The 23,065-nt window shown below is 42.4% G+C and overlaps 1 protein-coding gene across 3 annotated transcripts in view; it reads right to left on the reverse strand.

Annotated features, from left to right (window-relative positions):
• Positions 1-23,065, reverse strand: part of SLC1A7 (solute carrier family 1 member 7) — a 123,928-nt gene that overhangs the window by 62,986 nt on the left and 37,877 nt on the right. For all 3 annotated transcript variants that reach the window (XM_060231846.1, XM_060231845.1, XM_060231844.1), the window contains one exon: positions 102-144. In XM_060231846.1, the coding sequence (XP_060087829.1) occupies positions 102-144 (43 nt within the window). The remainder of the gene's footprint in view (positions 1-101; positions 145-23,065) is intronic.

Below are 23,065 nucleotides of genomic sequence, written 5' to 3' on the forward strand. Positions count from 1 at the left end.
ACCCTATAGGTTTTATCCAATCTTATTTTCTTGTTTATGTAGTCCTTCCTTATTTGAAAAAAACTCTCTAGTGTCTTATTAACTGTGATCCAAATACTCACCTGTTTAAAAGTGGCCTCAACAAGGTTTGAAGGAAACATGTTCCTGAAAACAGATAATAAATATATTGCCATGAGATTACATATAATTTGCATTCATTGGAATCAGTATTTATCAACAACCTTCCCTTTTAGGTAGCTGTTTATATTTAAGTGGCAGTTTATTTTGGCTAGTAAAGCAAGTTTGGTTGTCCACATTTTTCCCCAGTCATTCCTAATGTAGAATCTGTAACCAGGATTTGGACCCAAACTGGAACCATATCATTGGCCCATTATGCACTCACAGCTTATTCCACTTACTCCAAACAATCTGAGCAGCAAGGATTTTAAGTTTGACTTTGGATTTGTGTGCCTACCTTATGCACATTCTTTTTTTCATTGGCGTATTTCTTTGTATTTGTTCTGCAGCTGCAACCAAAACCCAAAATTTTTCTTAATTGGGGGAGGGTGAATGTTACTTGTGCTAGACCTCCCCCCTTCTGCATTTTACACCCATGGAACTTCAACTTCCTTGCCTCTGGGGACCATCCTTTTGGCTTAATATCATCAGCTGTTCTTGCTGAGTCTGCCCTTCATTTTGGTCTTTGGTTGGGGCTGTAGCAAGAACAGAGGAAAAGGCAGTGACAGTGGAGAAAGAGATAACAAATACTCAGGGGAGTGACATATTTTGCCCTTGCAGCTCCTAAGGATGAAATCCAGGAGCAGGCATCCTACATGGAGGTGTCGTTTGCTGAACACAAGAAACTGACCAATAAGAAATGGAAAGAAGGACCTCAATGTGGGTGGAAGAGTGGCCTCTGAGGGGCCAGAAAAGGGTGGTGTGGGGGAATCCAAGGGAATTTTGAATTCCTTTTGGCTTGGAACTGAAGCAAGGGCAATAACTGCTACAAAAGTACTCTCAGAATAACCAGGCAACCAATGAATGGAACATGAACTGAGTTCTGAAGGGAGGAAAAACAATGCAGAAAACCCCCCAATGAACATGCACGATAAAAGTAGTGGGAATGCAGAAAGACAAAGAAAACCTGGCAGATGTGCATGGTGAAAGCAGGGGAAAACACCCTTGTATAATAGGCCATTTTTAATTAAAAACTCACAAGTGCTACTAGTGATGTAGTACAAAAAAGGCAAGTCAGGTTGTTTCCCTTGGATAGTTTGCTCCATATTTATTCATAGAGTTCATTTGTAGAATGTAGACAAAAACAAAAAGGTAGTGTATATTACATCATGGCCACATCACATGCATATAGCAATAAGTTACAATAACCACTTGACTAAACATGTTTTGGCCCTGAGGGCCTTCTTCAGTGGTCTAATTAATAACAACACACAGTGAAAGTATAAAATAACTGTTCCAGGCAAGTCAGGTTGTATATAACTAAATGAAATAATGTAGTTCCAAATAATAGTTACAAAGTTTTGCTGTCAAACTGGCCTGCATATATTGAGGAGCCCACACCCATCAGAGACGATAATTTTGTAAAACCATTCTACTCTTAGCTATAATTCTATAGCTAAGAGTGTGTGTCCATGTGTCAAGCAAAAGTGAAGGCCCTGAAGAAGGCCCTCAGGGCCAAAACACATTTGGAAAAATGGTTATTTTATGTATAACTTATATTTGTTACTGAACAAAGTCTGAGTCCAGTGGTTATTGTAACTTATATTTGTTGCTGTATGCAATGTCCTATTGGATGTGATGTGATACTCACTACTCTTTGTTTTCGTCTACATTCTATGAACGTTGTTTTTAATTTGTGGTTAATGTGAACAGATGTGTTTTGTTCTGTGTTTTAGCTGATCACTTATACAGCTATCCTAAGCAGAGTTACACCTTTCTAAGCCCACAGACTTAGATAAAACTCTGCTTAGAGGGAAATTGTTAGCTGAGCAACATAGCAGGTTACATCTCATAGTTCAGAGAGACATGTGAACAGCTGGCCAGCCCATTAATTTGCCACTCAAAAAATTCAAAGTGATCTTGACTCAGGCCCTTTCTACACTATGGCTGATTCTGCACAGTCACTTCCCCTGCAGCATGCTAACAAAGTAATTCGGAGTTTGGAAAGAGTTCCCCACATGTTGATCCAGAACAGTGTTTTGATCCAGCTTCTGCAACGCTTCTTGTGGGTGTTCTGTAGGTGATTTGTGTTAGGATGCAATTTTGAGCACTGCTGCACTCCCAGCTCCCAGACTGCCTCTCCTGCAGAGGGAGGCAGCCGGGAGCATGCTGCCTTTTTCCTCTGCCCGAGTCTTGGGCAGGTAAAAGGGGTGTGGGGCTCTTCTGCCTGGCTCCCAGTATTGCAGGGGAGGCAGCCGGAAGTGAGGCTGTGCTGCTTTTTTCCTCTGTCGGGTGGGGAAAGGGCAGCCCCGTAGCCAGAAAATTTTGGATGGAGGGGCCCTGCAGAAAAAAATGGAGTGTGTGTGTGTGGGGGGGGTGCACAGGGCTTGGCTGCTCCTTCCCTCCAGAGGCTAGCCCACCTGGCCCCAGCTCTTTCTTGCACTCTTTCTCTTTCCCTGTCACTCACTCTCTCTCTGCGATTCTCCCCAATCAGCGTTGAATAAATAAATAAAAAAGGAGAGCAGTGGCAGCAGCGAGGGCGGCTGCGAGAGTGGGGGCAGTGAGAGTAGTTGCGGTGGCGAGAGTGGGGCTGTGAGAGTGGTGGGGGGAGCAGGGGAGTGAGAGCAGCTGCGAAGAGAGCGGGGTGGTGAGAGCAGCGATGAGAGTAGTTGTGGTGGTGGGGAGAGCGTAGCAGTGATTGTGGAGCCATGAGAGTAGCAGAGAGCGCACAGTGGCGAGAGCAGGGCCATGAGAGTGCTGAGGAGAGCGGGGTGGTGAGAGCAGTTGTGGTGGTGGAGAGAGCAGGGCAGTAAGAGTGCTGGGGAGAGCAAGGTGGTGAGAGTGCAGCAGCGGCCAGAGCAGGGCAGTGAAAGGAGAGGTCATACAAGTGGAGTAGCCTGCCCCCCCGGACCCCCTGTAACTACGGGCCTGGGAAAGGGGCAGCTGGGCTGCTCTGCCTTACTCCAAGGCTGTCTGCCCTGCAAGAAGCCTGTCTCGGAGGAGAGCACACATTGGCGCACTATCCTGTCGCTTTCAGCTTCTCGCATTTGCAATCCGGGAAGCTGAGAGCAGCAGGGCAGGTGGAGGAGTGCCCAGTGGCACCCTGTCGGCACTGGGGGTGGGGGGGTGGGGAAAGAGACAGGAGGCTTGTGGCAGTGAAGGACAGTAACATAGGTGAGAAGGAGAGAAGTTCCCATATCTTTGCTCTTCCTCCTTCCCACACTCTCTGCAAGAGAAACCTTCTCCCCCCACTTTTTTATCATAACGTTCAATGGAGAGCTGCATTCCTCATGGATTTTATTATCTTCTATTTCTACAAGTGCTCTCTGACGTCTGTTTGCTGCCATTTGCTGGCATGCTGCAGTAGTGAGTTTTGGGGCAAATGGCGATTCTCAAACCTTATGGAAAACAAAGCTTTTCAAGCATTGACGGCAACATAGGCAGCCAATCAGCACGCTGGTTTAAAGCAAGCACATAAAACAATGCAGCCTGTAAGATGGTTGACAATTGGTCGAGTTGTATCAAAACTATACCTCCAATGAAAAAAAAAACACTGGAGATAGAGATTTCAGTGATGAAATACTGAAGAGTGACAGGGAATGCTCCAGGATAATTTTAGTGCAGAAACCAATCCCTCGGATGTACTGTGTGGGAATAAATAATCCAAGCCAGGGAAAACAGACTCGGCTGAACACCGATGCAAGCGAGTAGTGCAGAATCAGCCTAAATTCTGCTTCAGATTTTGTGAGCACCCGATCTGTCTGCTACAGATCTGCATTGCCTAATTTGATTGCTCTGCAGCTTCCCACAGGACAGTTTTATCTGTGTGTAATGTACTGAGAACCGAGACAGTTTGAAGGCAACATGGTTTATTCAGTAGCACATTACAAGAGAGAGAGCACGCGGGCCGGGTCCTGCTTATATACATTACCCAGAACTGCCCCCTTGTCTGACCAGTCCAATCCTGGTCAGTCAAACTTCCCGCCACAGATCTTGATGGGCGGGGCGTCAGGCGAGCCACATCCGGGGACCCGCAGGTCGCCTCAGTAGCGATCGCCATGCGGTACAACAGCTTATGTTCAATACATAACACTGTGGATTTTTACTTCTGTATTTGTGTTGTTTAACAAGCTTCTGGGATCTAGTGAATGTGACTGAATGTGAAAGTGGTGGTGGGAAGCCTGCGAGAGTCCTTTTCCCCCTAAGTAAGTAGCCAGCCAGCCAGTCAATGCTGTCAGGAGGTGTGTGTGTGTGTGTGTGTGTGAGAGAATGGGTGTGAAAGTGTTAGTGGGGGTGGGGGGGCTGCATGAGTCTTTTTTCCCATCAGAAATTGGCATGCCGGTCAGCGCCGTCAGAAGAAGGTGTGTGTGTGTGAATGAGTTGGAGAATTTGTGTCCTGGCTACATTGGTCTCAATAATATCTTGAGGTTCCACTCCAATCAATAAAGAGAAAGTATATAATTTCATCTAGGAACACAAAAATAGTAAAAACGAGTCAGAAAGTGACTCTCAAATAAAGAAAAGTATGGAAAGTTGGAAAAAATAATTGACAGGATGTGGAAGGGTGAAAAGACAACAATGAAAACTGGGACGGAGCTTTTGAGAGGAGTTTGAAAATGCAAAGGAAAAGTTCTACAGTTCAGACTTCAATCTAAATCTGGAAAAAGGTCCAGACCAAAACCAGTTTTGAGAAATGCGGGGCAACAGCAGGGTAGAGGCTGTGTAGGTACACATTCACACAAAACAAATATAGAAGCTAGAAGGAAGCGATAGACAAGACAGAACTGGATGCAGTAGGTAATTTAGAAGGTTGCTTTGGAATGCACACAAAGAATGAAGCAAAAGGCTGGTGTAGAAAGGGCCTCATTGTCATCAGTTCAAACTCTATCCATACACACAAGGATTTTCACTAATAAGTTCATGTTTGTTGAAGCTGCTACAGAGATTCAAAGGATTAATGCTCTGATTAAATTATAGCTTACTTTGTGAGGGATAATTGTTCTAGAGCAACCGATTCCCATTGAGGATTTTTCTTTATCCTAAATGAAGGAGACCTAGGTGTGTGCCATGATGAATTTCAAAAAGGAATATGCACCGAATGTCCCTGGCTGCAGCAACTGTAATTAGCAGCATTTTACAATGTAACTGGGACTACTCAAGAGGAGGAATATCAGATGGTTAGTAGCCAGATTTAATGTTAGCCAAATTTGTGGAGGATTACAGCATTTTATTTCTTTATCATTCTTTATCCAATGGAAGTTACAACTGTTCCTCTTAATATGGAAGTCTGGAATTCTTCCAATATATTTTAAATAGATTGAGGTGGTTTTTAAAAAAATTTCTATCATGAACCATCCTTTGAGGATAGTTTTGTTCCAAGGACTAAATTGATCTGGTAGGAGGATGTCCTTAACATTCTTGAAAAAACTGTGCAAGAAAGCAAAGAAGAAGAGGAAAGCAATTTGCACTGATATACCTGCTCAAAGAACAGCACAATCACTCTATACCAAAAGCATAATGTCCATTTTAATAGAACTGTAATGGCCTACTAGGTGGGCAAACGCTGACCACTCCAGGGAGAGGGGAAAGGGTTTGATGGGAAAGGTTTATGTTTAAACTGTAAGTAACCTGCACAGGAATAAGAATTCAATAGTTCCATAATAACCCCTCCCCCCCAGTTTTTATTGTGCAGAAACACAATTTAGGAAAAAGGCAACTGGGACATAAAAATGACCAGAGGTTTCAATTAGGATTCACAAAATATCATGTAGCTTCACAGAACCTGAGGCTTCTTTTTCAAGAATTCTGCTTCATTCATTATACAGTTTAGAATTTTTGATAAAAATTCTATAGAAGTTTGTAATTTCAGTCATGAAATTAACTGCATGTGAACCTTATTAGTTCTCTGCCATTTGTTGGGAATTACCACATGTTTATATACCATTTGGTGGTTTTTAATATTCATCAGAACTGATGGACTCTGGGTGTGTATGGAGTAAGGAAAAATCCATTTCAACCAAGTATGCTGGTCTTATAATGAGTTCAAGTGAACACAAAACTGTTACTTTACAATAACATACAACAATTTTTAAAAGTTGATTGACAGATTTGTGTTAGTAATCTTTACTGAATCAAATTGAATTTTCAGGCATATTTTTCAGACATTTCTTCAGGGATTGCCTATACTAATTTTTAAATACTTAGTTTGATTATTATTTTGATAGTTTGCATCAGAGTGAGAGGATCTCATTTATCTCTATTTGTCCTCTGGGGGCTTAGTATTGTACAACTACAATCACTGGTTAGTCATCTGAAATTATAATTATGATGTTCCATTAGTTCATATTTCCTTTTATTACTTAAATATTTATACTGATTTTCTCCTCAACAGGGAGAAACAGGTTTAACCCAAAGCAGGTTAAAATATTATTCTTCCCTTCTTCTATTTTATCCTCACAACTGTCCTGTAAGGTAAATTAGGCTGAGAGAGTGATTAGCCCAATGTTACCCAGAGATTTTCCATAGCAGAGTGGAGATTTACACCTGGCTCCCACAGTCACAACTCAGTGCAGGTATGGTACTGCACATCACCCCCTTGCATTGTATTGCCCACACAAATTAGCTGAGCAGTAAAGATCATTATAACATTTAATTACCTAGAGTAATACATAGGATATCTTGCATTCCATGCTTGGCCTAAGGCACCTGCCTTTGGCCATCCAGGACATTCCTCTAACAGATAGCTCACTTTCTTCCAGTATTCTCATTATGCCATCCTGGTCACAAAATGGTATTCAAGGCAATATGCTTGCAGGATTCCCTCCACCCCCAGCAGACTATGGCTCTTATTTGTTATGTTCCTAGCTTCCAATTTTCTGTTTTCCTGTCTTAGCAGAAACATGATTTTCTCAATCTGTTATCGAAATTTGTGATCATTAGCTATTGCTGCTGATCATAACTACATATACAAAAGGTGTGACACAGCCAGGTATATAGGTAAATGACTGCAGTTAAACAGAAGAAAAAAATGGGTTACACCCTATTCACAAGCAAAGCCACAAAAACTTCAAGCCAACTAAACCAATGGGGGTAGACACATTCTGCAATTTTAAGAGGGAACACAGTAATGGGTTGAGTCCATGTAGAACAAAACAAATATCAGTTCAGGGAAATCCTGTCTTGTATTACAAATTACCTGTTAAAAATTCAGTATGTGAACTTCTGATTTTGTCAGTACTGTTTATCAGGATAGATGTCATTGTTCTGGATTTAGGGGTAAGTTTCTCACATTTCTCAAGGTACACAATCTTTTGTTTCATGCAGTCAAGGCTTTTTTTTTGGTAGATAAAGCCCAGCAGGAACTCATTTGCATATTAGGCCACACACCCTGGTGTCACCATAGTTTCACACAGGGCTTTTTTGTAGAAAAGCCCAGTTGGAACTCATTTGCATATTAGGTCACACCTCCTGCGTTCCTGCTCAAAAAAAGCCCTTCATACATCCAAGCAATGCAATATCTCTCGGACAAAGTATTTAACTAAGTGTTGAAAGTGAGGAATGAACACAGTAGATGGGAAAAAATGCACAATGATTTTTTTAAAAATGATCCTGCATTACAGGTCCTCATAATCAGCAGGAAAAACAAAACAGGACAACTCCAAAATGTATTGACATGGCCAATAATAATTTCCTGAAGATTTTCTGTTTGGAGATTTTAATTTGTTTTGGGATATCAGTCACTCATTAAAGATTTGAGAAAGCCTCCCCCCCCCTGCCATTATAGATTCTCCCTTTCCTTTAAGGAGATGCTTCTTTTTTCAGCTTGACTAATGTAGTCAAGGATATAAACATAGACTGAATTGGATAAGATGGAGCAAATTTAATGACAGACTGTTAACATCAGGGCTTTTTTTGTAGCCAGAACTCCTTTGCATATTAGGCCACACTCCTCTGTAGTCAATCCACTTACTACAGGGTCTACTGTAAGCTCTTGGAGGATTGGCTACATCAGAAGGCTGTGGCTTAATATGCAAAGGAGTTCTTGCTACAAAAAAGGGTCCTGGTTAATAGTAACCATGAGGAAGCAGTGAGATTGTATGGACGAGACAAAAGTAAATAGAGGTCTAAAATTAGCATGGAATATTGCTTCACAAAAGGTAGGGTCAAGAGGCTGCACATATTGAAGAGTTCACTCACAGATTGATTCTTACAGGATTTAAAATCTAACTGGAGATGTAAACTTTATTAGTATACACCTTTGTCTCCTGTGATAAAACAGTTTTAATTATGATTTCCAGATCTAAACAAACTGGATTTTCTTTGAAATACAATAAACAGTAAGAATTAAAACTTTTGTCTTGTCATATAATGAAGACAGATTTCTGTTAATTCTGTTAATTATTCTTAGCATAGCCATACAACAACAAGGACTTAATTCATTATTTTCTCTAGCTCATACTGATTCTTAACTTACTAGCTCTGAAGAGATTACTAAAATATAAGAAGCTAGAATCCATTTGAACAGCTGTGAAAATCTATCGCAAATGCGTAAAATTTTGCAACTAAAAGAGTGATAGGTCTGCTATATCATCTAATAAAGATATAATGTCTTCATAGGATCTTTATTTTGGAACAAGGGGAGAATTAAAAGACATCTAGGCTCAGTAAAAAACATCTGGATCATCCTAATAGAAGCTTTTGTCTCTTACTGTCTAGAACAGCGGTGGGGAACGTACGGCCCTTGAGATCACTTGGTCTGGCCCTTGGGGATTGCTGGGGCAAGCCCCCCCTTTCTCATGGGCATTGTGAAGGACTGCTGCTCGGGTATGTGGGTGTCTTTAAAGGTCTGCTGGGAACAGCTGGAGGGAGGGAGGGAGGGAGGGCTGGCAGGGGTGGGGGGTGGGAGTCAACTACCACCAGTTCAATTTGCATGTGATTATCCCAGATGGTGTGACCTAATATGCTAATGAGTGTGAGACCTAATATGCTAATATTAGAGGATGTGGTCTAATATGCCTGGACCTAGGCATTTGCCTAGGGTGGCAGGCCAGGCTGTGTGTGTGTGCTGAATTAGGCTCTCCCCATGTGACTTCAAATAGAAAAACAATTATTTGTATTAATTTTACCGGCCTGAATTGTTCTCTCTTGGCGGAGCACTGTTTGTTTAAGTTGATAATTTTGTATGGCCTTCGAATGATGTTCTAAATATCCAAATGGCCCTTGGCAGAAAAAAAGTTCCCCACCCCTGGTCTAGAAAAACGCCTAGGGTTGCCAAGTCCAATTCAAGAAATATCTGGGGACTTTGGGGGTGGAGCCAGGAGACTTTGGGGGTGGAGCCAGGAGACATTAGGGGTGGAGCCAAGATCAAGGCTGTTACAAGCATCATTGAACTCCAAAGGGAGTTCTGGCCATCACATTTAAAGGGACGGCACACCTTTTCAATTCCTTCCTTCCATAGGAAATAATGAAGGATAGGGGCACCTTCTTTTGGGGCTCATAGAATTGGACCCCATGGTCCAATCTTTTTGAAACTTGGTGGGTATTTTGGGGAGAGGCACTAGATGCTATACTGAAAATTTGGTGCCTCTACCCCCAAAATACAGCCCCCCCAGATACCCGCAGATCAATTCTCCATGATTTTCTATGGGAATAAATCTCCATAGGGAATAATAGAGTTCCCAGCAGACATTTCCCTCCCCTCCCCCCGCTTTATGACGACCCTGAAGCGGGGGGAGGGCCTCCAAACCAGGGCATCCCCTGCCCTCACCTGGGGATTGGCAACCCTAAAAACGCCTGATAGTTTATCTAAAATCCAAGGTCGTCGTTTTTGGGGGGAGAAATCTGATGTATACCACAAGTGGAAAATTCATAGTAATGATATTGAGGAGGTTCCCTATTTTAAATACCTAGGGGTTTGGTTTGACCAGTGATCAACTTGCTCATGTTAAAAGACTGGTTACAGTCGCATAAAATATCATTTGTTGTTTATTTTATTCATCTGTGGCTTAGTGTCTTTCAGCTGCAATCAAACCATTTAATGCCAAGATGCACACAAAAAGTTTATAGGGGGCTGGTATCTGGGGAGTCCTTGGATCCAATTCTTCTTGAATTCCTACATTCCATCTCCAGAATTCTGAACTGTGAAGTGGCGGTGGCCCTCTGAGCTGAACTGGAACAACCGTTTATTGAAGCTCAAGCTTGGTTGAAGGCTTTTTCCTGCAAAGTTAAAATTATACACTCTTAGAGGGCCACCTCAGCTTAATCAGAGAAGACTCTTATGTTCCCCACTGGGATAAACGTGTTGAACAAGGAGCCCAGCTCCTCGATATTTCCTTGGACTCCCTTTATTTAGTTACCAGACAGGAAGCTATGAGAATGATTAAGGAATATCTAAGTATGATTACTTCATAATTTACATTTTCTCATTAATCTCATCTATGCATGCCCAGTAAATAGATTTCAGAATCCATTCAGATTTCTACATTTACCCCAAAGTCTGAGTAGAGTTGCCAAGTCCAATTCAAGAAATATCTGGGTACTTTGGGGGCAGAGCCAGGAGACTTTGGGGGTGGAGCCAGGAGACATTGGGGGTGGAGCCAGGAACAAGGGTGTGACAAGCATAATTGAACTCCAAGGGAGTTCTGGCCATCACATTTAAAGGGGCAGCACACCTTTTCAAATGCCTTTCTTCCATAGGAAATAATGAAGGATAGGGGCACCATATTTTGGGGCTCATAGAATTGGACCCCCTGGTCCAATCGTTTTGAAACGATTGGACCAGGCTATTTTGGGGAAAGGAACTAGATGCTATACTAAAAATGTGGTGCCTCTACCTCAAAAAATAGCCCCCCCAGAGCCCCCAATACCTGTGGATCAATTCTCCATTATTCCCTATGGGAATCGTTCTCCATAGGGAATAACAGAGTGCCCAGTAGACATTTCCCTCCCCCCTTACACTTCCTAAAGCGGGGGGAGAGCCTCCAAACCAGGGAATCCCCTGCCCCCTCCCTCTCTCTCACACACAAATACTTACTGGGTCTTGTTCCTGCAGAATATTCCTGCTTGCTCTGAAAACGAAACCAAAAGAAAGGGAGGGGCCGTTCTCTGAGGAAACTGTTACAGATCCTTTCCCATGAAGCCCTTCCTGTTTCCTGCTTCCTGCTCAGCCTTAAAGGTACACATTTTAAAAACTGTTTGCAGGTTGCTAAACCTGCAGGAGCTCTAAAACTACAGGATGACTGTGGGGGCGGGGCTTCCCCCACCGGCCAGCTGGCTGGGGGCGGGGAGAAGCCTGTCAAAACGGGGGATCCCCCGCTGGGACCTGGGGATTGGGAAGCCTACTGAGGAGAGTGGGACAGAATAAATTCTTTTTTCTGCCAAAACTTTCTATAGCTTAACATCAAATACATGAATAGATATAAGTGACTATGTTTGCCAGGTCCCCCTCTGGCCACTGGGAAGGAATGAGGAGTAGGGTTGTGAGATCCAGTTTGGGAAACTCCCAGAGATTTGGGGATGGAGCCTGGGAAGGACAGGGACCTCATGCCACTGAGTACACCCTCCAAAGCATTCATTTTATCTAGGGGAACTGATCTCTGTAGTCTAGAGATTAGATGTAATTCCAGGAGATCCCATGCACTATCTGGAGGCTAGCATCTCTTGGAGTGATCATCACTTTACTACCAGACAAAATACAGCATTTAGGAAAGTATCAGTTCCCTTCTCTGCTTGTCCAGCAGTCATTGGCTTCCTATCAATAGTACACAGCTTCTTCTGTTCCATGAAGCCTTCATTTAACATCCATTTCACAGCTTTACAGCAACAAATTACTGTCTGATTGCTAAGAAACTCTGATCTCATAGCAAATTTGTTGCAGGAGAAAAATTTGGAATCTCTACTACAAATGAGAAAGAGTACAGGATTCAGAGTTGGCACCTGACAATCTGCCAGGAGCAGGGCCGACCCTAGGGTGCATGGCGCCCCCTGAGCCACCCCTCCCCTCTTCTTTTATCTGTGGGGCCGCACTGCGGCACCGCACTCTGGCCCCTCTGCCCCCCCCCCGCCTGTAGCACTCTCTGAGCATCTTCCGCCCAGAGGATGCTCAGAGAGCGATACAAAGACTGCGCGCTGGCCAGGCACCCTCCTCGCCCACTCTCTGATGATCGGAATCATCAGAGAGCAGGCGGGAAGGGCTCCTTACCAGTGCACAGTCTGTGTGGAGTCTGGGCGGAGGATGCTCAGAGAGAGCTACAGGCGGCAGCGGGGGGGGGGGGGTGACTCAAGGAATATCTGTGGACTTTGGGGGTGCAGCCAGAAGCACGGATTGACAAGCACAATTGAACTCTGTAGGGAGTTCTGGCCATCACATATAAAGGGACCTCACACCTTTTATATGCCTTCCCTCCATTTGGAAATAATAAAGGATAGGGGCACCTTCTTTGGGGGCTCATAGAATTGGACCCCCTGGTCCAATCTTTTTGAAACTTGGGGGGTGTTTTGAAGAGAGGCACCAGATGCTATATTGAAAATTTGGTGCCTCTACTTCAAAAAACAGCTGCCCCAGATACCCATGGATCAATTCTCCATTATATCCTGTTGGAATCAGTCTCCATAGGGTATAAATGGAGTGCCCAGCAGACATTTTCCTCCCCCCCCTCCCACTTTCTTATAATCCTGTAGCGGGGGGGGGGCTTCGAAACCGGGGGATCCTCTGCCCCCACCTGGGGATTGGCAACTATAACAGGAGCAGAGCTCCACCTGGGCTGGCCAGGGCTCTCTAGCTGACCCAACCCACTATACGGCAGCCACATGCTTCCAGGCCAAATTGTGTGGCCTAATATGTAAATGAGCTTTGGCCAGGCTTTTTCTACAAAAAAAGCACCAAGCAACATCTTTATTATCTAAATTGCTCTTGTTTGTTGCTATTATAGTATAAAGAAGAGCTGAGCCACTAGATATAAGCAAAGCAGACATATTTGAAAGGAATGAATGTGAATCTTCATTTTTTCTTTTTCCTTTAGGTTTTTCTGAATGTACATAATGCAATTTTGAGCTACTCTGTACCCTCACCTTACTCCTATGGGCTCAGAGAAATGTACAGGCCCAGACAAGCTTTACTTCAAACTTTGCAAACAGCCCTCAGAACACTTTCAGTTTTAAAGGCTAACAGCCCTAAACTTTTCATGGTACAACCTTGAAAAAGTGCAACCAGCATAGTACAACCTTGAAGAAGAAAAGTTGGTACTCTTTAAAATGCACCTATAAACAGCATCTACTGCCTGCAATTGTTTTTGCAGCAGCAACTGCATAAAACTGGAAGAGGGTAGTCAATGAAGGCAGAAATAAGGGTTCAAATTTACCCCCACCACTCCAAATCCCCAGAGCATAAATGCACAAATAATCCCTAGCACATCAAAGGAGGTGTGCGATATTTTTGCTGCAAGTTTTAGAAAACTATGTCAAGGCAAATACATTGAGTAATACAACAAAACTTCAACTGATCTTAGACTGTTTAGTATCATAAGTGTCAACTAATTGCTTCCCTCTAAGCACCCATTCATACAATACTTTGGTTTCTATTATTATAACATATCCACTTTTTAAAAAAAATATTAAGTCTTTATCTAAAATATTTTATTGATGTTGCCATAGGAAATTATGTCCAAAACCTTCTCTGAACTCTCACTGACACTTTCTGTAGCAATACCTGATATGTCTTGAGCCTCTAGTTCATTCATATTTGATCTGTTTATCTAGATTCTTAGTTGTTTGAACCATCATTAGCTCAAGGCTCATAATTATCTGCAAATCTCTTCTGTTTATTTATAAAGAGCTTATTAAGTAGATTTAAATACATGCACATGTCATATAGCTTGCTAACACCCAGTTATACACAGGGCTTTTTTTCTGGGGGAACTCTGTGGAATGGAGTTCTGAAACCTCTTTGTGGAAACAAAATTCTCAAAACTGTTTAAAAATTCATCAGGGGAACCCATGTGTTTCTCCTTCATTTCCCTTTTGGGAGTTCTGGCACCTCTTTTACCATAAAAAAGCCCTGGTTATACATAACAGGAGACTCCATACTTGTCATCTTTTCATTACCTTGGAAGCTGATGGAGTCTGAGATGAAGGGAACAGGTTGGGCCAGACATGCCAGTTTATGGGGTCTTGTTCTTTCTCTCCTTCAAATTAAGCAGTCTCTACTATTAGACGCCTTCTATGATTCAGCCATTAAAGCTGATAAATACTATATGTCTACAGATGGTTTATGTTTCTTTAAAAGTGGAGATGGAAACGTTTGGATCCTAGTCTTTCAGATTAACAGCTCTCATAAGAGAAGCCATGTTGGATCAGGCCAATGGCCCATCCAGTCCAACACACTGTGTTACACAGTGGTCAAAAAAAAAATTATACACACACACACACACACATATATATATATACACACTGTGGCTAATAGCCACTGATGGACCTCTGCTCCATATTTTTATCTAACCCCCTCTTGAAGCTGTCTATGCTTGTAGCCGCCACCACCTCCTGTGGCAGTGAATTCCACATGTTAATCACCCTTTGGGTGAAGAAGTACTTCCTTTTATCCGTTTTAACCTGACTGCTCAGCAGTTTCATCTAATGCCCACGAGTTCTTGTATTGTGGGAAAGGGAGAAAAGTACTTCTTTCTCTACTTTCTCCATCCCATGCATTATCTTGTAAACCTCTATCATGTCACCCCGCAGTCGACGTTTCTCCAAGCTAAAGAGCCCCAAGCGTTTTAACCTTTCTTCATAGGTTTAACCTTTCTTAAAACCCCAAGCGTTCTAACCTTTCTTTCAGCAGATCCTTTACGATCTAGCATAGGGGGGCCAAACTTGCTTAATGTAAGAGCCACACAGAATAAATGCCAGATGGGTGTGAGCTGCAAGACATGAACAAATATTACACACATGTCTTTATTAAAATTGTTAATACATATATATAGAATGATTTCTAAAATTACAGAAAGAGAAGGTATTACCAAACATTCATTATGACTAATTAATTTCAAATTAACAATTCTGTGAGAGAAAATAAGAGAAAATCTTCTGCTTTATATTTACCATAACTGGAGTGTTGTTACTGGCTCTCTGTTTTTGTGCTTGAGCACTGCTAAGAGCATCTTAATTCGTGTCTATACCCTTCTCACTGTGGTTGTGCATATACAGGGTAGAACCACAGAAGAATGATTTGATGAGGTGTTGGGTGCAGGATTAAGCTTCATAAGATCTCAAATTTCATTTTTTTAAATTAGAAAAGTGGTATGCTTTTAAATGTGAAGGCAGTCCCCAGTGAAACTTCAGAAGTTAGAGAAATTGTTGGATGTTCAGCCAATAATATGTCCTGTGATGTGCATATCCTTTAACATTTAAAGTCATGTTACAGAACAGAGTTCTGTCTATCTTATTTTAAAGTTTATTTGCTTTTGTTTTGACACAAATAAAATAAAATTCTTAATACTTTCTTTGCACAGAAAGGTAAAATACATATGTATGCACTTTACAAGACGACCATGCTAGGAGGAGACTTTTTTAAAAAACAAAAGCTGGGAATAATGGTCCCAATAAGACCAGCATAAGGAAAGGTTAGGGAATTATTTTTTTGGCACCAGTGGAAGAAGGAAACACACATGTATCATATAAATCACTCACCACTGTTTGCATTATTATGGATCTCTCTTTGCCTTGACACCAAGGTTAATAAATACAGTTCCTACAAGAGTTATGAAACTAAGGGGGAACCCTGCGCCATCCTCTTTAATTCTGGCTCTCCTTCCAGAAGCTCCCTTGGCTCTTGCACTCTCTTTCCCTGCTTTAGGTCTCCAGGTGCTCTCTGTGGTGAAGAGCTTGCAAGCCTGCCTATTTTCCCCTCCTTCCCTGCTTCACACATGGCAGAAATAGTTGCCTATCATGGTCAATTCTCAGAGGCTGACTGAGGTCCCAAAGACTTGAGAGTATGCCTACATTAAGTTCCTCCTCAACCTCTGGGAGTCACACAATATGTGTAAAAGAGCCACATGTAGCTCCCGAACCACAGTTTTGCTGCCCCTGATCTAGCAATAGACTTATAACATTTTGGAAGAAGATAGGCAATGTTGACTTGGGAAGAAAAAAATAGAATTTTAAACAGTTACTTCAGAACATAAGAATTTAAGAGAAGCCATGTTGGATCAGGCCAATGGACCATCCACTTCAACACTCTGTCACAATGTGGTCAAAAAACCAGGTGCTGTCAGGAGGTCCACTAATGGGGCCAGGACACTAGAAGCCCTCCCACTGTTGCCCCCCACCAAGCGCCAAGAATACAAAGCATCACTGCCCCAGACAGAGTTCCATCTATACCCTGTAGCTAATAGCCACTGATGGACCTCAGGCTCTGCTCCATATGTTTATCCAATCCCCTCTTGAAGCCGTCTATGCTTGTAGCCGCCACCACCTCCTGTGGCAGTGAATTCCATGTGTTAATCACACTTTGGATGAAGTTCTTCTATAGAGGGCACCTAACTACAAGTAAAAGGCTCTTTCATTACTCTGGTAGAATACAAATTGGGATATCATCTTAAAGTACTTTCCAGAAACAAGTATGACCTCTATTATCGTTTCACACTCCAGGCAGTGATGGCCCTGGTGGTAATTAGAGGGTCTGATAAAGTTCACACAAGTTAAAATCTACATCTCAGAGTGATTCTTTGGCTGCAGCTGTGTAGAGGATGAAGTAATGCATCATCTAATTACATTCCTGGAGGTTATTCATTGAAGCTCAAGAGATTAAAGGCTGCCCCATTAACATTTTAGGATTTTATTTCTAGTATACTGAATATCTTACTACAACTTATTCAAGACGGGAATACTTGTCCGGTTCCGGCACGCCCAGCTTAAGGACTTTGTCTCTGATTAAAAAGCTAAGTTATCAAAGTTTTTAAACCTTCAATTGATGTTTTAAATTTAGCTATTGCAACTTATAACTTTGTTCTTCCCTCTTGGCAAGGGCGGACAAGTTTTATCTTATCTTACTCCACTAACGAGGAGTCAATTATCTGCCGTCCATTTACTGCCCGGAGTGGAGTTTAAGGAACTTCGGCCAGAAGAGTTTATGTCTTTCTTTAAGTCTAGTTTTAGAAGTTTACCCTTGGCAGAGGAACCTTTCCAAGTTGTGGATTTTGTGAAATTATTTAGCTCCTCCTTTGAGAAAAGACTTTGAAGTTTTAGAGTCACTATTATTATTCCAAGTGTCTCCCTTCTACCTCTGGATTGTATTTTAAGTTTTCTGTTCCAGCATAGCCTTTTGTGGTTTGTGCTTTGGCTGCTTCTCAACAATGGGATTGAAAAGGACATATCCTTTTGAAGAAGAGGTTTCTCAACCATCATTTAAACAATGTAAATTGGATCATTTTTTTTCCTGCAATACCATTGCGAAACAGGTTCTAGTGCTTGGAGGCTGTTGCTGAGGAGGGCGAATTCCTCACCTATCAAATCACCCCAGAGACTGAGCAAGAGATGCCTGGTTCCATGTCACCGGACCTTGGGAGGGGCTGGAGCTGCTAGCCCAACAAACAGTTCTAGTTGCTGAATCCCTGAATAAAATATTTCAAGCCCAAGAGAAGATGTTGGCCCTGCTTCAAGAACTGAATAACACCATGTTTATCAATAAGGATAGCAGCTCACCAATCATTAAAGGGAGTCCAAGTGTGCAATTCCAGTCAGACAGTTCTGATGCTGAGTAGAAGGCTAATGTAAAAGCCTCCTTTACACTAGTCCTTAATCCTTATGCTGTAGTTGTTAATGTGTTCCCATGGAAAGGGAGACACATTGATTGGAGCCAGAGGAGCAGAGCAATAGGTCATCTGACTGATATTTTTAAGCTTCACCATAAAGGTATTAATAAGATCAATAAGATCAATAAGACTGAGAGACTAAGCAGCTCAATCAGGTTTGAACGTTTCCTTTTGCATTTTCGCTCTAAGACAATACCATCACGACTGTTTGCCCAATCCACCAAATTAACTACTCTTGGCATTCAGGTACAGAGACATTTCAAAAACACCTTAATTCAGGAGCTAGCCCCAGAATTTGCTACAATAAAATCTGAAAGATCCATTCAAGATTTAAATGCAAGGGCAACAGGGACCCAAAAGGCGCCTATCAACCCTCGGGATCCACTGATGATCCTAGACCTGCCTATTCCCTCCAATTTACAACAGCCATTGAGGGTGTCAGGACAGCAGCCCCCTACTGATATCTCTGTCCCTAAGATCCCAGAAACGTTAAATTCAAGGAGTCAGATCCACATGGAGACTGTGGATTCCCCAGGTGCAGAGGATGAGATAGAGGCAAGGCTTCTCACCTCTTTAGGACTTAACCAACTCAAGAACAAGATTGTATACTTGGTCGTATGGAGCTCTTCGTATCCACCCTGAAGGGTTTAAGACAGCCCCTGGCAGAAAAAATGAACCTAAGGGACCCCCCCCTCGCCATAGATGGTTCTCTAGTGAACATATGAAGCTGCCTTATACTGAATCAGACACTTGGTCCATCAAAGTCAGTATTGTCTTCTCAGACTGGCAGCGGCTCTCCAGGGTCTCAAGCTGAGGTTTTTCACACCTATTTGCCTGGACCCTTTTTTGGAGATGCCGGGGATTGAACCTGGGACCTTCTGCTTCCCAAGCAGATGCTCTACCACTGAGCCACCGTCCCTCTCCTAGTGCCAGCGCCATTGAGATGCATTCCACTGGAACCAATCATAACAATCAAGAAAAGGGGCAACAACACCAATCTGATTATCCCTCCAGACAACCCAGTCTTGCATACGATCTTAGATGAACCTACTGGAGTCGAAGGAATCACTGACCCTGTTTCCCTGGCAGAAGCTTCAAACGTATGACAGCCAATTCAGCGTAAAATAGAGAAGCCAAACCATCTTAAAATAATCTCCTGGAACATAGCTGGCTGGGCCCGCCTGAGAAGCCTAGATCATTCCTCACTTTTTAAGACATATGACATTTTATTTCTTCAAGAGACCTGGACAGCTGGGGAGCTTTTATTGGATGGTTACCATGGTTTTACTAACAAGGCTACCCCTGGTGAAGGCACTGGAAGGCTCAAAGGGGGATTGGGAATTCTAATCTCCTCAACAATTAAAGGTAAATGCGAACATTTAAATAATGCAAACCCACGGACATTGGCAATTCTCCTTCATTTTAACACAGAGACTATTTTATTAATCAACGTCTACTTACCTCCCCATCAAAGACAATCAGACATTCTTGCAGTCTGGAATGATTTCGAATCTCATTTAGAGGATCTTCTGAATGATACTCCAGCTGATATGATCCTAATGGGAGGGGACTTTAATGCTCGACTAGGCCCTCATGATGAGGTCCTTATTGGAAAGTTTGGATTTCCTACTTTCATCAATGAGGCGAGTCGCCATCCCACTCTCCTTCGATGCCTTTCAAAAGACCCCAGGGTAAATTTTGCAGGGGCTTGCTTACCAAGGATGGCTAGAAGGTTTGACCTCTCCATATTGAATGGCTCCATAGTAGGTGATTATCCTGGGGAGATCACCTTTCTAGCCGGCACTAGATGCAGTACTATCGACTATTTTCTAGCCAGCCCAAGATTACTTTCGAAGGTTCTTCACCTACAAGTTCTACCCGAACTAGAAAGCAATCATCTTCCATTATTACTCACTCTAGCTCCTTTAGTTCCAGAGACTTTTCATAGTATTACAATGGGCCCACATTTGGTTCCAGTCCAACAAATGAGATGCTGCGCCAAGTGGTCCGATCAGTTGGCACAAACAGTGAGGGGAGCCCTGGAGAAGGAGGATGCTTGCTCCAATAGAAAATTAATTATGGATACTCCCCATGACCTGAACCCTCTGATCCCCTTCGACCATCTCCTCCAACTCATAAAACCATTACTGGTTCAAGATGCTTCTGTTCAACATTGTAGATTCAAAAACGTCTCCAAGCCCTGGTTCGATAAAGAATGCAAGCAAGCAAGAAGAGATCTAAAATCAGCGTATCATGCATATAAGAACTCTGAGGGCCTTGATTCTCTGTGTGCACAATACCATCTTTCATGCTCCAAGAAGTTATACAAACAACTGATTGCCACAAAGAAGCGTGAGGCCATGAAAGTGCTGTGGAATAGCATTATACAGTCATCCAAGGAGAAGATCTTGACAGGGTTTAGGAAATTGATCTCAAGCCACTCCTGCAGAGACATCTCCCCCATTGACTCATTTGTCACCCCCAAGAATTGGGAATCATTTTTTCAAGTGCTGTACTCTGATCCCCACCATTCTGCAGTTCCCCAGATTCATGAGGCCCTTTCAGACCTGCCACCTTGGCCTCCGGTGACGGCTGGAGAAGTTAGATCTTTGATCAGTAAACTCAAGAGAGGCAAAGCTCCAGGCCCTGATTTTATTCCCCCAGGTCTATTGAAAGATAATATAGACTGGTGGTCCTCTCTCTTGGCTCCATTGTTTACACATATATAGATTTGACAGGGGATTTACCTGAGGCCTGGAGAGAGGCTATCATCATTCCTTTTTTTAAATCCGGGCAGAAGGATAATCCAGCCAATTATAGGCCAATCAGCCTCTTGAGTATTCTGGGCAAACTATACGCCAGCCATCTTCTAGAGAAATTGCAGTGCTGGCTGATTCAAGAAAGGTATTTGGTAGATGAGCAGGCTGGGTTTAGGGAAGGACGATCCACATTGGGACATAATTTGATTCGATCACATTTGATAGAAAAATACGCAACCAGCAGAACGGTTTCTCTTTATGCAGCCTTTATTGACTTAAAATCTGCTTTTGACTCCATTCCCAGAGGGAAATTATGGGAGAAGTTAAGTGCCACCTCAATTGACAGGAGACTTTTATTCCTGATCCAGGCATTATATACCAACACGTCTATTAGGGTCAGGTGCAATAAGCATGGTCTCCTTACAGACCCTATTCCAACTTTAAAAGGAGTCAAGCAAGGCTGCGTGCTGGCCCCTTCCCTTTTCGCCATCTTTATTAATGATATGATCAGCAACCTTCATCTAGTCGATACTCATCGCCCCTCCCTGGCAGATAGGCAACTGGTAGCCTTACTCTTTGCAGATGATACAATCTTGCTGTCTAGAACACCAGTAGGCCTTAGAAGGGCATTAGCTCAATTTGGTCTTTATTGTGATCATAACCTCTTAGAGATTATCAGAAAACAAAAGTAATGGCTTTTGGCCCAAAACCCAGGCTAAGGAGATGGAATATAAATGCCCATAGTCTACAACAGGTAACAATTTACAAATATTTGGGGGTCATGATTCAGTCCTCAGGGTCAAAGAAGGCTCACCATGAATATGCTGCCAATTCTGGTCGCAAATCGACCCAGGCCACCATTAGGTTTTTTCTCACAAAAGGGGGGCATTTTATACCAGTTGCATTAAAACTCTACTTGGCCAAAACAATACCCCAACTCACCTATGGAACTATGTTGGGTCCATCCTTATCAAGTTTTGATCCCCTTGAGAAAATTCAGTCCAAATTCTTGAGAGCCATTTTCCACTTTCCAACCTGCGTTTCCAATGCAGTACTATGCTTGGAAACTGGCTTGCTAAGGATAGAGGCTAGGATGAGCCTACTTTCAATCACCACTTGGCTTAATCTCAGCCATTGCCCCACGAATATCACATAGTTGATTTTAAAGGATAGTTATTGTTCCTCTTGGGTTAGAGCCATTCATCAGAAATTGTCTACACTTGACTTTTCACCTGAATCTCTCCAGATAATGGCCCTGGATCAAGCCAGGGCCATAGTCAAACAGAGACTACAAGACATTGAGAGACAGAATGATATTGCCAAGGTTCTGGATTATCTAGCTCCCCCTCAAAGGAGATTTGTGTTAGCTCCAGCCCCCTATCTCTCTAACAATACCATCCCACAGAAGGGCCTTTTCTATGGCCCGTTGTAATATCTTTCCTTCAGCAGTCGTTGAGGGCCGCTTTAGAAAGGTGCCTATGGCTGAGCGGGTTTGTCCTTGCGGTGCAGATAAAGTTGAAACGATTGACCATGTTTTGTTTGGGTGTGGCCTATACCCTGGCATACGAGCCAGGTACATTTATTCTTTGTTGGAGGGATGTCTCGGGTTTTCTGATTTCAAAATCAGAAATACGCTGTTATCAGATTTTAACCCCCAATTCACAATTAATTGTGCCAAATTTATGGCGGCAGCTAGAAGAATTTGTGAGGATTATGTAAAGAAGGGGTCCTGAACTGACTTTTTTAAATATTTCCAAGCTTGTATTTTATCTTTTCTTAAATGCCTGAGTACTCTGTATACCATCACAAATGCTACTGAAACTGATATAAATACAGAGACCATGCATAAAGTTGCCAAATTTTGTTCTCATGCAATCAAATTGCATTTTATGGTTCTTACAAGTTAATGTTGAGGTAACAGATTGTAATTTTAACCAGTGTATTCTAGCTAATATTTCTTCTGGAGCTGTATAATTTTTAAATTTTAATTTTTTTATTATATGTAATATATTTATTAAGCTAGAGGATGTTTGACCACTACTGTATTATTTGTCATATCTCATTATTCATACTAATGTCCTATATTTTACTTTCATTTATTTTTTAAATATCTTACGTTTTACTTATTTAGGTCCATCTTGATTTTTACAATTTTTATGTGGTTGTTGTTGGCCTGTATTGTGCTGTGTATTTGGTCATGGACCGTAATAAAGCAAACTGAACTGAACTGACGGGAATACTTAATATCTGATTACTACTTGTCCATGACTGGACCTTCTCCAACACTAAGCCAAGTTGCAGCAGGTTACCAACCACTCTAATAGCTTCCTCCCAGGCAAGAGGGCT

This window comes from Heteronotia binoei, chromosome 2 (genome assembly GCF_032191835.1).
Source record: "Heteronotia binoei isolate CCM8104 ecotype False Entrance Well chromosome 2, APGP_CSIRO_Hbin_v1, whole genome shotgun sequence".
Taxonomy (NCBI): domain Eukaryota; kingdom Metazoa; phylum Chordata; class Lepidosauria; order Squamata; family Gekkonidae; genus Heteronotia; species Heteronotia binoei.